This window comes from Natator depressus, chromosome 1, assembly GCF_965152275.1.
Source record: "Natator depressus isolate rNatDep1 chromosome 1, rNatDep2.hap1, whole genome shotgun sequence".
In the NCBI taxonomy this organism is placed as follows: Eukaryota; Metazoa; Chordata; order Testudines; family Cheloniidae; genus Natator; species Natator depressus.
The window spans coordinates 275,960,953-275,975,450 of NC_134234.1; the positions used below are offsets into that span (position 1 = coordinate 275,960,953).

The window sequence follows — 14,498 nt, forward strand, 5'->3', positions numbered from 1 at the left end:
AATATTCCACACAAAGATGGACTACAAGCCGTCAGGAACAGTATCCCCGATAATGTCACGGCAAACCTGGTGGCTGAACTTTGTGACTTTGCCCTCACCCACAACTATTTCACATTTTTTTTAACCTAGAGGCTGCTCTAGCTATAGGCAGATTAGGCAACTGATGAGAGCAACAGATTTCTGAGAGCAAGATTTCTGTAGACTTGCCCCAGTACCCTCCACAGGGAACAGTAATGGTGGATGAATCTGGCAGGGCTGCCAGTGGGCAGGGGAGGCCCCCAATCAGGGCTACAAGAAGCAGGAAGTGGCACCCAGCCAGAATGCCAGGGAAGTGCTCTCGCCACCTACCCAGCTGCTCAGCGCAGGTAAGGTCACAGACACAAGCACGGTGACCTGCCTGGCTCCATATTAGTGCCCAGCCTTCGCCTGCCACTCTGAGACTGGCTGTGCCCCACCCACCACTGCTGCACTGGACTCACTCTGCGGCCATGCTTCAACTCCACTGTGTCCAGGTTCTGATGGAGGAGTTGCCACCAAAGAGCTACAAGCCCAACAGCAATGAGCTCACCCAGGAAGGCTCAGGGAGGAGAACTAGGGGGTGTGGGGATTGTTGGGAATCTCAGGGGGCTGCAGGCTACAGGTTGCTGGGTGTGTGTGCAGAGTGCAGGAGACTGGGCAACAGACTGGAAGTGTAAGGACTGAGGTGTGGGACTGGCTGGACAAGCAGGGGCCCAGATGCAGAGAATCCTACTCTGTCCAGTGGGAAGAAACCCACCACCCATTATGTGAGGGGGATCAGCACCCACAGGCTGGGTGACAAGGAGTCTACACTGCCCATTCACTGGAGTCCTACAGACTGGGAGATGCCCCCTGCTGGTGCCCAAATCCTGCTGTGGATGAGCTGAGCAGCTCCAGGGTAAGGAGCTGCTGCTATCCAGGGGCCAGGACTCCCTTTCCTCTCGAGCCCGAGGCAGCTGGTGCCAATCTTCTTGGAAAGGGCCATTGGGAAAGGTAGCCCTGGCTGGGGTTATCGCCCAGCCAGTGAGCGGGTCTCAGCTGTTTGCAGGACCTAGGGCAGAAGACCAGGGGATGTTCATCCTGTCCTGTCCTGGCTCAACCCGCCCAGATGTCAGACTGTTCCCTCAGTCTGCCAACAGGGCCCGGCAGCCTCTGGAGCAGCAGTCTAGGGTCTATTCCAACAGCCTCTGACCCAGCTGCATACGGTTCAGAGGTGGCAGTGGTAGGACCTGGGACAAGGGAGGTGCAAGGGGCCTGTCACGAATTTCTAAGGGAATAGGAATGGGGTGGCACACTGACGTTTTTCCTTGGCATCAGATTGTCTTGAGCAGCCTCTGCTTTAACCACCTCACTGGTCACAGGTCCCCCAGAGTGAGAGGGTTTAATAGGTGCCAAACTAAGCTAGGCCTGTCACGTTAACATGGTTGGGAAACAGGGTGTTGACACCAAGAGAGCCAGATCGGACCATGTGGTTCTACCCAGAGTGAGGTGTAGGAAGCCAGACTTGTCATGTGAGGGCTGCACTTGAGAGGCACCTAAAGGGGTCTAAGATACAGTTCACACAGTAACTAGGACCCCTTATCAAATTACAGTAATCGCCTAAAACACTGCTGTAGTAATATAAAATTTAGTGTTTTGGGTCCCAATCCTACAAAATATTTGCTAATGTAGCCCATCTGGACTTTGCCCATTTGCCCCTATGCACTCCCAAGGAAATCAGCCATACAGGCACAGGGTTCACAAGGGCAATCCCAATGCAGGACTGGGGCCGTGGAGCACCACTACAGAGTACTGTAGGCATTTATTGTCTAAGGATAAGGATTGCAAGACTGGGCCTCGTAATTTATTTATGAGAATTATGTGATCTTGAGTATTTTTTCTTGTGAAAGTTATTTTAATATAAACAAATATTTTGTGCCTCTCCCTCTCACACAAACCACCCACACAATGACCTTAATTCACCCATGAGTTTCAGCAAGTTCCACCAGCCTTGCAGAAAGTCAACCCAGAGAGAGGTAGCGTTGGTGCAAGGTCCCTCCAACACCCGCATCCAGCCAGTGCAGTTCTAGAAGTGTGAGGGGAGGTGGAGGCTTTAGGCATATCACTCGGGCATCTGCTGCCCCAGAAGAACTGTTGTGGAGATCCTGCTGCAACCTGAACCTAGCATCACAAGCAAAATCCCTGGAGGAAGACAGTGATATGGGCATCTCTTGCCTTCCTCTCATGGGACTGAATTCCCCTGGGGTGCAACTGCTACAGTCTCACGGAAGGGGATATATAATTTGCACTTCCCTTCACCACCTCAATGGAACTATGCTGATTTACCCTTTGAGGATCTAGCCCACTGAGTTGAATATCTGACAATAAGAAAGAAAACTACAGTTTCATTTCCTTATGACAAATACAACAATTACTAGTTACCCTGAGGTCTGTTTCATTTCCCAAGAGGTACAATAAAACATGTGCTTTGAAATATAAATAACTTACAATTTTTAAATTGGCTATCACTGTTAACTGGATATTAATTTATGTTCTGCCTTTACACACACGTACCAAAAGAATTCAACATTACTAAGGTTATTGAGGAAGTGATAGCATGCAAACATCTTACCCGATTAGTGGGACACTTTTCAATATGAGCAACAATTATTTCTCCTGGGAGCTTGACTAAAATGTAGGAAGCCATATTATAGAGGGCTATGTTATTTCCATCAAATGTAATAATGCTCAGTTCAGACAGTACAGAGCATTGACCTAAAAAAGAACTGACATTTAATGAGGGTACCACAAAACTGAACTCTACAAATGTCTTAAAATCTTCTATTTTTGGCAATAGTTGCCTCTTCTGTAAAAACAAAAACCCACCACTGTTAGCTGGAATTGCTGTGCACACAGCGCACTGAGCCAAGAGGAGAAGAACCTTATGTTGTTCAATAGCAACAACTCTGTCCAGTTAAAGAGTACGCTGTATACAGGGACAGATCCTCTGCAGTTGCAAATTGCCATCGCTCTATTGAAGTGAATGGAGCTATGACAATTTACATGAAATGAGGGTCTGTTCCATGGGTCAAAAGGGAGACTTGATCATTCTTCTATGGCTGAAAAGTCAGTGGCTGCAACATGGAGATCTCAAGAATGTCATATAGATACACATCTGTATGACTATCGATATTTTAATACTCAACTTTGGTATACCCTAAAAAAAAAAATAATAAAATTGGAGCATCTATTATCAGAATTAGGGCCTGATGCAACACTCTTTAAATTAAATGACAGACATCTATTGAGGTCAAAGCCTAGAGTTCCAGTCAGAGTTGAGTGAAATTTGGAATTTCCATCCCTCAGGAAATTCTGATATTTCAACATTTTTCTTTTGGGGAAAAAAAGCTGATATTCTAACATTTTTCATGGAAGGGAAATTTCAGTATAGAACTGTTAAAATGCTTCATCTCAATATTTTCAGTCAGAATGTTCTGACATTCCCAAAATCAAAATGTTTCATTCTGATTTGTTGGTTGAACTAACCTGAGACATTTCATTTCAAGACAGTTCAATATTAAACTGTATTTTCCCACTGTGGCACATTGCCTCATTGGAGTTGTAGTTCTGGAGCCTGATTTACAACACAGTATAGTTAAAAATCTGTATGTTAAACTCCAAAAGGAAAAAAAATCACCAAATTAAGCAAAGTAATCTATAAAAATAATGCTGATTTATGCTTTCCCACAAAATATTTCTCTCTCTCCAATGTATGTATTTTATTTTAAGAAAAGGCTTTTCTGTTGCATTTTTATTGTGGTATTGCATTCCTGAGAGGTATTGAATTCCCAATTTTTAGATGGAGAGAGATTAAGTATTTTGCCCTAAATTCACACAGAAAATCTGTGGCAAAACTAGGAATAGAAACCATGTATTCTGAGTCTCAGGCCAGTGCCATAACCACAAAACAATCCTTCCTCTTGAATTTATAATCCTTAATTTATAATTTTGATGTTTACATAATCAAGTTTTAATCTTTCACATTTGAGAATGTAACATAAACAATACAATGACTTACAGGGACACTCCCATTCTGGACAACAACTATCACTGTTAACTTGAACTGGCATTCCTCGAAAACCACAGTCAGGTTTCTCCACGTTCTTATGGCAGTTCCTTGAAACGTTATACAACATCCATCCCATATTAATGCATACATACTGGCTACATCTGTCTACAGGTTCAATGTATCTTGGCTGTTATGTAGAAAGGAAAAATAGGAATGAGCATTGCATTCTGTATATTCAAAAATTAAATTCAGAGACATGGACAAGAATATTCTTACACCACACGAGTTTAGCTACAACATGAGCTCCCTACAGCTTTTGCTTTTGAACATCCGAAAGCACACAGAGACCTATCCATGCCCATTTAAGGTTAAAGAGGTCAACTGGATGCACTAGACGGGTCTCCATCTATCACCCAAGAATCCACCAAGTTAATACTCTGCATGCTCCTAGGCTAGAAAGGAAAGAGACTCCCAGTACTCTTCTCCCACATCCCCCAGGACACTCAGTGGCAGATTAGCCCCCAGCCCGCTCTGCCCACCCAGTGCTCTGCTGGGGTGCGGGGTTGGGGCACGGGGGCTTGCTCTGCTCCTCCCGCCCACCCAGCGCTCCTGCCAGGGAGCAGGAAGCCCCTGAACCCTGACCCAGTTCCCCGGCAGGAGTGCTGGGCGGGGGGGAGGGGTGGGGCAAGCCCCCATGCCCTGACCCCATTTCCCCAGTAGGAGCGCTGGGGAGGGTGCGGGGGGACTGCAGGCAGAAGGGGTAGGGAGGGGCCCCCACTTGCTCTGGCCCAGGGCCCCACAAACCCCTAATCTGCCTCTGAGGACACTGAGCAGGACAAGGCAGAAATTTGCCATGGTGCCCAAATACATGCAAAAATAAATTAAAGACAATAAAAAAGAACAAACAATAAAATCAACAAAAACACAGAATTCCAATTAATCCTTGAAATTGTGACATGGGCACGGATCTTTTGCTGAAACTGGGAAAAGAGCTCTATCATTTGAAGACAGAGTAACTGAAGATGTTGGAGGCACTTTGTTCTTTTGTGGCTCCTTGTATTTGTTCCAATAATCTCAGAAAAATAGGTTATTCGCCTATCAGTGTATTTCCAGGGTCTGCTTTCATACACCGACAGCATTGGGTACATATATACATACACACACCCACACCCCTCACTGGAGCATAGGTGCTGGAATTAGGGGTGAGGAGGTGCTGCAGAGCCCCCTGACTCAAAGTGGTTTCTGTTATATATAGGGTTTAGAGTTTGGTTCAATGGCTCTCAGCATCCCCACTATAAAAATCGTTCCAGCACCCCTGCACTGGAGCCCTGTAGAAAGCATTGGCTATTGAGTCCAGATGCACACTTGCTCACAGTAACCAGTGTTCATGCCCACAAGCATATAAGGAGACATAACCCTGCTTTGTTCCTCAGTAACAGCCAATGTGTGGAGTACACTAAGTGCACCCAAGAGCATGGATGTGCAGGCAATCTTCAAAGAAAAATAAAGAGACAATATGAAGGTAAAACAGAGAGAGAAAAATGAAAAATATTTTATCCAATTTAAAACCTCTCCCATCCCAGTGGTAGAGAAAAACAGATTAAAAAGCAATATACCTAGAGTATACCATGGGTAGATAAAATTGATCATACCATACAATCTGAGGAAGATGACATCAGTGTATGTATCATTGTGCCATATGAAGCATTGTCAGCTGTAACTCTCATCATCATGTCTGTGTCTGTCAGTGAAGTTTGTGTTTCCACAGGTTCTGTGGTAGAAGACAGTACCTTTGCATAACTGAAATGAGATGAATCTGTTACAGTGGTGCTCTGTGATTCTCCAATCCCCACTTGCTCTGGTTCTGTTAGATTATAGGAAGGTTTGATTGTTCTTTGTGGTGGAATTCTGGACCAATCTGACAGCGTTACATCTGAGACTTCAGAAATAGAGACAGATTTTCCTGAAGTTATGCTGCTTTGACTGGGCAAGGAAGTAGTCTGAACAGAAGAGAATGTTGAGTGTAGCAGTGAAGATTTCTCAGTAGTTGTAGATTTTGTCTTAGTAATATTTTTTTGTACATGTGAAGTCTGACTACTTTCTATAGTGTCTGCAGTTCTCCCAATGGAGGTTGCATATTTAAGGTCTGAAGCTGCAGAAGGTGTAATCTTCAGATCTGAGAATGCAGTCATGGCACCAGTTGTTTTCATAACTATAGGTTTTAGCATTTCTTTAGTACTCAGTGAAACCAGGGAATGTGCAGATGCCAGTAAAGTCTCAGGTGAAGGATACATATGTGTTTGAGAGGTAGCAGGAACTGGCACTGAACTAGAGGCTTTGTAAAGCTCAACATGAGTAACAGAAGATTCAGTGGATTTTGCAGTAGCACTAGGGGTTATGGTGGTGGCAGGAGTAACTAATAAACTTCTTGAAGGACTAACTGATGTTTTCATAGTGACATAAGTTGGCACTAAGGATGTAGTACTCAAAGCTGTGCTCATGGTCAGTGCTACAGATGGCACTGTGGAGTGAGTGACTATTTCAGTGGGTACAAAAGTTCTTGTTTCATATTCTGTGGAAGGACTCAATGATATATTTGTTCCTAATGATACAGTAGATACATGGGAGGTCTCGGAAGGGGGTGAAGATGTAGTAGTGAATATACTGGAATAGCTTTCCAAAGTGACTTTAGGAGTTTTAGAAGTTAATAAATGAGGTAGTGCAAATGAAGTTTTAGGAACTGCTGAAGGACTTATGTAAATGTTTGTGCCTAAAGTTAATGTAGAAATACCCACGGGAGAGGTTGCCAGTTCTGTATGTGGGCTTCTTGAGATTTCTTGTGTACCCATGGATACAATGGGTGATTGGGTAAGAGTTATATTTGATATCAAAGCAGATGTCCTATTTACTGTGGGAATCACTGAAGAACTTGTTGTATGGGATGTCATGGCAGAGGCTTGTGAAACAGATGGTCTTGATGATGACAACATTGTAAGTAATGTGGATGGACTGGTAAAAGACAGTTTAGCTCCTGATAGTTCTCTGGAAGTTAAAGAAGTGTCTGTACTTCTTACCACATAGGCAGTTTTGAAATCTGAATGTGGACTGATAGGGTACTCTGTTATTTTTGAAGTGGTTCTTGCCATTTGATAAGTACCTAATGTGGCATTTATGGGTAATACAGGTGTACTGAAAGGGAAGGCTGTAGAACTAATGGATGCAGTCAACCTTTTAGAAATAGTTGATATTGGAAATGCATCAGTGGGTAGTGCATCTTTACTTTCTGTTGAGATTTTACTTGTTACAGACATCTCAGAGATTTGAGGAGTGGCTAGAAGAGATGCTGAAGTAGTGGAAGGTCCCAAGAAAAGACTCTTTGAGACAACTGTGACTTCTCCTGTTGCTTTGGGTTTGGGGGATGTAATTGGAGGAAGCATTAATGTAGACATTGTGTGTGTTACAAGGGGATTCAAAGAAGACCACGTTGTTCTCATGGTTGTAGGGATTTGAGAAGCAACTGGAGATGAAGTTTCAGTCAGAGGTGGGATAGTAGAAACAGTGTCTGTGCTTAATGGAACTATATGTTTGGAGGGAGTCACTGAAATGTCCATTGAAGATAAAAATGTAGGTACTGAAGTTCCAGTTAAAGAACTGGCTGTTCTTAAAGATGAAGAAGTAGTTTGGGAGGTGGCTTGAGTTGTTACCAAGTATGAAGCTGTGATTAACGGAGGAGGACTAGTTTCAAAGCTAGTAAATCTAGAAATAGCCATGGGAGTTTGAAAAACAGTTGAAGTTGGGGCATAAACAGAAGCTGGGTGAAATATAGGTTGACCCACAGTCGACCTGGTTCTTTCAGTCATAGTAGATAGTGATGAAGGAGATTCAGTTAATATTAATCGTGAGCTTGTAAAGAATGTGGGACTTGAAAAAGATGTTCTTCCAGTTAATGAAGCAGATGAAGAAAATACTGTGGATGTTTTTGGCAGTTGTGAATGACTTGTGGAAGGTCTTCTGGTTCCCCAGATCCTTGTAGGTATTTCAGTAGTGACAAAGGCTGGTCCAGGGGATAAATTTGCTAATGCTGTAGATAGGGATGCAGTTCCTGCTTCAAGTGAAAATGGTGTTACCACTAAAGAAGTGGGCATTGGTAATGCAGAAGGTCTAGAACGAGGACTTGCAGTTAGCAGAGTAAAAGCAGGTGTTGATGGAACTGCCATAGTTGTAATGGGTGAGGTTATAAACACTGTCGGACTTGCAGTAGGGGACGTTTTTAATGTGACTGCTGACGTCTGAAGAGTAGCTGGAAAATCTGTTGAAGATACAGGCTTGGGCAGTACAGACAGGCTTGCTGTGCTGTGGGTTACTTTGGAAGACTGCATTGTACTTGAAATGGGTAATGAATCAGTTAAATAAGTAGTTGTATGAGGTGATGCCAGTGAATGAAAGTCTGACAGAGTTTCTGCCGTAGTGTTTGCTCCTCTTAAAGTTGTGTCTATCTTTGTGGTTATTTTGGTAGTTACAATTGTATGAGTTGGCTCAGCTTCAGCTTCTGCAGTAACAAATATAGGGGGCATCTGAGGAAATCTCTCTGTAGTAACAATTGTAGGAAAGATTAATGCAGTGGGCCTTGTCCTCTGGGTTTTTGTTCCAGCTGCCAGCTCTGTAGGTATCACAGGTATGCCTGGAAAGAAAACATATGTTTCACTGTTATTCTGTATTAAAGAAAGAGCAAAACAGCAACATCTATCTAAATATAAACCAGTCTATTCTTAGACAGCTTAAATTCCCTGAAAAGATAACCACAGTATGCCCCCAAAGGCATTGTTTGAGGATATCTGCAGACTCGAGGACAACTCGACATTAGCTGCACACAACTCACATTTGTAAGGTTTTCTTCACAAACCCAAAAGCAAGGTTTTTTATTATATGCTAATTGAAAGCTTTTATTCTGGAGCACAATTATGCAGCAAGGAGTGAATTCTATAGCAAATTCTGCAAACACAGAATAGCAGAATATTTGGGACCTTGGATTAAAAATATACAGTTTTCTTTTCTGTTTTTGGACAGTAATGCACTATAATAGATTACTTTGTATTAGTAATTATTAGACATCACATAACTAGTTTAAAAATACAAAATACAAAGACTTTATTTTAAAATGGAAGAAAAAGGACTATAATGCTTAATCACTGCATTATCCACAAATAGAGGAATGATGTGATAGCCACACGCCAGCAGTTAAGCATCCAGAACACTGGGCTATTTAAATACCCCCCACCATCACCCAAAAAATGTAGCAAATGATGCAGGGAGGTTGGCAGTGAGGTAACAAGAGGTCATGGTAAAAACACAGGATCGATGTATAACTGGGGCAGAGTTGTGCTGGGCCTTTAACAAGGACAAGAGGTTTCAATTTAACACACTGGAAGTGACAGAAGAGGAACTGAATTTGTGTTCAACACGGTCAGATGTGGAGGATGATTTTAGCAGCTGTATTCTGGATGGACTGGAGTGGAGTGATGCACGTATCAGGGAGGCCAGAGTGAAGGAGGTAGCACTATTGCAGGAAGCATAAAAAAACTTGTGCAGCCACTGCCTGTACAGCATGCATATCCCTCTTCTTCTCCCTCTCTCTGTATATGGGCTTTATTTTCTAGAGCTTTCAATCTGGTTGTTACACCCTGACACCTCAGTATTCACCACTGTACTTGTCATTAGGATATGACTTGTACAAAGTATGCCTTGTGAGGTGTCATTCTAAAAGTCTTGATCTCCTAGACCATAATATCTCATAGGATTGTATGTGCTATTGTCGTGTGTGAAGTTTGGCTATGCATGTGTTGCTGAAACATGTTGTGAGGTTTAAAATGCCCACAAGCAGCCTTTCAGGTACAACAGTAAAAAGGCCAGACAATGCTGATGACTTATTGAGGAAATGCACACAAGCACAAGGATTACCCCAGGAACTGGGTACAATGGAAACCTTTCAGAGATAGCACTACACAATGGGAACTGTTTGACCCAGATCACAGCAAAAGAGCTTTCCAGCAAGTTGGGAGAAGATATAAAAGGGGGAAAATGACATTATGGGGGGACCTTACTCTCCCTGCAACAACACACCTGGAAACATCTGAGGAACAAAGACTGAACTGTGGGAACTGATGGTCCCAGGCTAGAAGGATTTTTAGCCTGTTAATGAAAACCTGGGAAAGCCAAGGCAACTTGTGCCTTAAGAATCTGCCAGCCTGTTTGTTACTCAGGGTGAGAATCTGCTAATTAATATTTTACCTGTCTAGCGTGTTAAGCTCAGTTTGCAGTTTTTGATTGTTTACTAAGGTAGTCCGCTTTGATCTGTTTGGTATCCCTTACAACCACTTAAAATTTACCTTTTGTAGTTAATAAACTTATTTCTTGTTTATAACATAACCCAGTTTGTGCAATTGATATCGGGGGCGGGGAGAGAAGCTGTGCACATCTCTCTCCACATTGAGGGAGAGGGTGAATTTTTATGAGCTTGCGCTGTGCAGCTCTTTCTATACAGTGCAAGACAGCATTATTTTGGGTTTATCTCCCAAAAGGGGTGTGCATGTTAGTGCTGGGTGAGTCTTCTCACACAGAGCTGACTTCAGTCTGTGTCTGCAGCTGGGTGTGGCCCTAACTATGTGTGTGTGCTATAAAAGGCCGGAGAGCCTAATTCAGCAAAACAGGGAGAGGGAATCCAGGCTGGTGGAGCAGGAGAGGCTCAGTGAAACCACAGTACATCAGGTGGCATCCCAGATGGGAGGGGCGGGCGGTCCAACCCATCGCACTGGTCATGAGCACTAAATAAATTATATAATAAAAAACTTTACTGGTAACTGCAGAAAGTACTTACAGTCTTCTGGATAAACACATTTAAGTGTCACCTCATCAAGGATCATATTTTTAGGACAATACGGTAAGCATCCTTCAACCCTTTAAGAAAACCCAAAAAAATCACATTAGAAAAAGTGGCAAATCTACAATATCTTAGTTCAGTTTGACAAAATGACAGTTTTTAAGGTTCCTTTTTTTGCCCCTGCCACACAAAGAATCCTGAGACCCCTCCATTGTATAGCTTACACACACACACACACACATACACACACACATACACTTCTGAAGTCCTGATGCAGCCAGTAGGAGATTGACAAAGAGTAATTCCACATTCATTCTGATGGATCATTACCCACAGATAAACATGAACATGTATCAAGTAAAATCATCTAATGGGCATGTGCACACCTGCTTTTACAAGGCACAAGAGGCCAATTCAACCCTCTTATAACTCCACTGAAGTGAACTTTTGGTTAGTAAAGATTAGTATATATTATAATATATTATTAAAAATGATAGCATATGCATTCTATATAATAGTATTATATTGGAGATATATAGTTCAATCAGACTTACGGTGGAAGAAATTTACATGCTACTCCTTCAGGATCACTACATGTTTTAAAACAGGGGCTAGCACAAGGTTCATATCTCCATTCACACATCCTCCTATAAGGCACTGATGCATGGAGATCTGAGAAAGAAGGAAAGCATGGTATTTATAGATTGATAGTCTTTTCTAGGATATATATTACAGTAATAGCAAGTCGATAGTAGAAATGAAGTGTGGACTCCCAAAAACTTCCAAATGAATGATAGTGTTCTTATAAGTGAGTATTTAAACCAAGGAGTTCTAGAAAGTTCAAAAATATTGAAGTATTAAAGGAAAAAGTACATATACTCAAATGTGCTGTAGATTTCAGGAACAATACTACTGCCTCACCCAGCAAACAGAAAAAATATCTATAGCTCACTAAACAATACGCGAACTTTTGTTTGCTTGTTATAACACATCAAATTCATTTCCAAATTAAAAAATTAGGGCTGTCAAGCGATAAAAAAATTAATCACGATTAATTCTGCGATTAAGCGCGCTTTTAAACAATAATAAAATACCATTTATTTAAATATTTTGGAAGTTTTCTACATTTTAAAATATATTGATTTCAATTACAACACAGAATACAAAATGTACGGTGCTCACTTTATATTATTTTTATTACAAATATTTGCCCTGTAAAAAAACAAGAAATAGTATTTTTCAGTTTCCCCATTACAAATACTGTAGTTCAATCTCTTTATCATGAAAGTTGAACTTAGAAATGTAGTATTATGTACAAAAAATAACTGCATTCAAAAATAAAACACAATGTAAAACTTTAGAGCCTACAAGTCCACTCAATCTTACTTCTTGTTCAGCCAATCACTCAGACAAACAAGTTTTGTTTACATTTGCAGGAGATAATGCTGCCCGCTTCTTGTTTACAATGTTGCCAAAAAGTGAGAACAGGCATTAGCATGGCACTGTTGTAGCTGGTGTCGCAAGGTATTTACGTGCCAGATATGCTAAATATTCGTATGTCCCTTCATACTTCAGCCACCACTCCAGAGGACATGCATCGATGCTGATGACAGGTTCTGCTCAATAACAATTCAAAACAGTGTGGACCAATGCATGTTCATTTTCATCATCTGAGTCAGATGCCACCAGCAGAAGATTAATTTTCTTTTTTGGCCATTTGGGTTCTGTAGTTTCTGCATCAGAGTGTTACTCTTTTAACACATCTGAAAGCATGCTCCATGCCTTGTCCCTCTCAGATTCTGGAAGGCACTTCAGATTCTTAAATCTTGGGTTGAGTGCTGTAGCTATCTTAGAAATCTCACATTGGTGCCTTCTTTGCATTTTGTGAAATCTACAGTGAAAGTGTTCTTAATATGAACAACATGTGCTGGGTCATCATCCGAGACTGCTATAACATGAAATATATGGCAGGATGCAGGTAAAACAGAGCAGGATGCATACAATTCTCCCCCCAAAGAGTTCAATCACAAATTTAATTAATGCATTATTTTTTTGACAAGCATCATCAGCATGGAAGCATGTCCTCTGGAATGGTGTCCGAAGCATGAAGGGGGCAGATGAATGTTTAGCATATCTGGCTAAACGTAAATACCTTGCAATGGCAGCTACAAGAGTGCCATGCGAATGCCTGTTCTCACTTTCTGGTGATATTGTAAATAAGAAGCAGGCAGTATTATGTGCTATAAATGTAAACAAACTTGTTTGTCTTAGTGATTGGCTGAACAAGAAGACTGAGTGGACTTGTAGGCTCTAAAGTTTTAAATTGTTCTGTTTTTTGAGTGCAGTTATGTAACAAAAAAAACCCTACATTTGTAAATTGCACTTTCATGATAAAGAGATTGCACTACAATACTTGTACAAGGTGAACTGAAAAATACTATTTCTTTTGTTTATCATTTTACAGTGCAAATATTTGTTATCAAAAATAATAATATAAAGTGAGCCCTGAACACTTTGTATTCTGTGTTATAACTGAAGTCAATATATTTTAAAATGTAGAAAAAATCCACAAATATTTAATAAATTTCAATTGGGATTCTATTGTTTAACAGTGAGATTAATCGTGATTAATTTTTTTTGAGTTAACCACATGAGTTAACTGCGATTAATCGACAGCCCTATAAAAATAATTATCAATCTGACTAATTATCAGTCAATTATCAATGACTGAATTATGCTGTCAAGGCAATATTCATGACCACAAAAACAGGAAATCAATAACATCTCGACTCAGAGGGGAAAAAACTCAAAAACAAATAGGGGAAATCAGTACAAATATTTGCTACTATTGATGAAGATGATGCACTCATGTGTACCCCCTTAAGACAACTCGAACAAAACTGTACAGTATCCTTTGGGATCATGTACAACTTACCTTCAATGCTAAAGCTACTTGTATGTTTGAATTCTTCTGAATCATCATACTTTGACACTTTAATCCCAGAAGCTGTCAATATAATGAAAAAGCCTTTCTTGTTGTGAAGTTCAAATGCACTATAATCTGGAATCCAGAGGCCCTGGTGATGGAAGAATGTAGCTCTTCTACGAAATGAAGAACTTGCCGACCACTGTTCCAAAGTAACAGTTTCATTGTCATGGACATACAGGAAGTAGTTTGGTCTTTCAGCAGACTCCAGGGAAACAAGAGACAGAGCTGTCACAAAAAAAATACAAAGAAATCAGGAGAAGGTTATCACACCAGAAAACCAGAGGCAACGGACTACACATTAGCTATTGAGAAGTTTATGTCTAAACTATTTTTCTTCACAAAAATTCTCCCATTTTTCTGTAGAAAATAGCAATACTGACCCATAATTCAGTTTGATTCAGTTCATATAAAAATCTGAAAATTCAGCTACATATAGAGCTGACTGAAAAAAGGAAATTCCTTTTTGAGAAAATTTTTTGTCACAAAGTGAGATGAGACATTAAAAAACATGCTAGTTTTCACAAAATGGGATTTCAATAAAATTTCATTTTGGGAAAACCAAAACA

At 41.1% G+C, this 14,498-nt stretch overlaps 1 protein-coding gene across 1 annotated transcript in view; it reads right to left on the reverse strand.

Annotated features, from left to right (window-relative positions):
* OTOGL (otogelin like) overlaps positions 1–14,498 on the reverse strand; it is a 129,280-nt gene that overhangs the window by 39,449 nt on the left and 75,333 nt on the right. Inside the window, exons 33-38 of the mRNA XM_074956177.1 lie at positions 13,879–14,157; positions 11,498–11,615; positions 10,941–11,020; positions 5,719–8,747; positions 4,076–4,253; positions 2,630–2,772 (exon numbers count right to left, since the gene is read on the reverse strand). Coding sequence (XP_074812278.1) covers positions 2,630–2,772; positions 4,076–4,253; positions 5,719–8,747; positions 10,941–11,020; positions 11,498–11,615; positions 13,879–14,157 — 3,827 coding nt within the window. The remainder of the gene's footprint in view (positions 1–2,629; positions 2,773–4,075; positions 4,254–5,718; positions 8,748–10,940; positions 11,021–11,497; positions 11,616–13,878; positions 14,158–14,498) is intronic.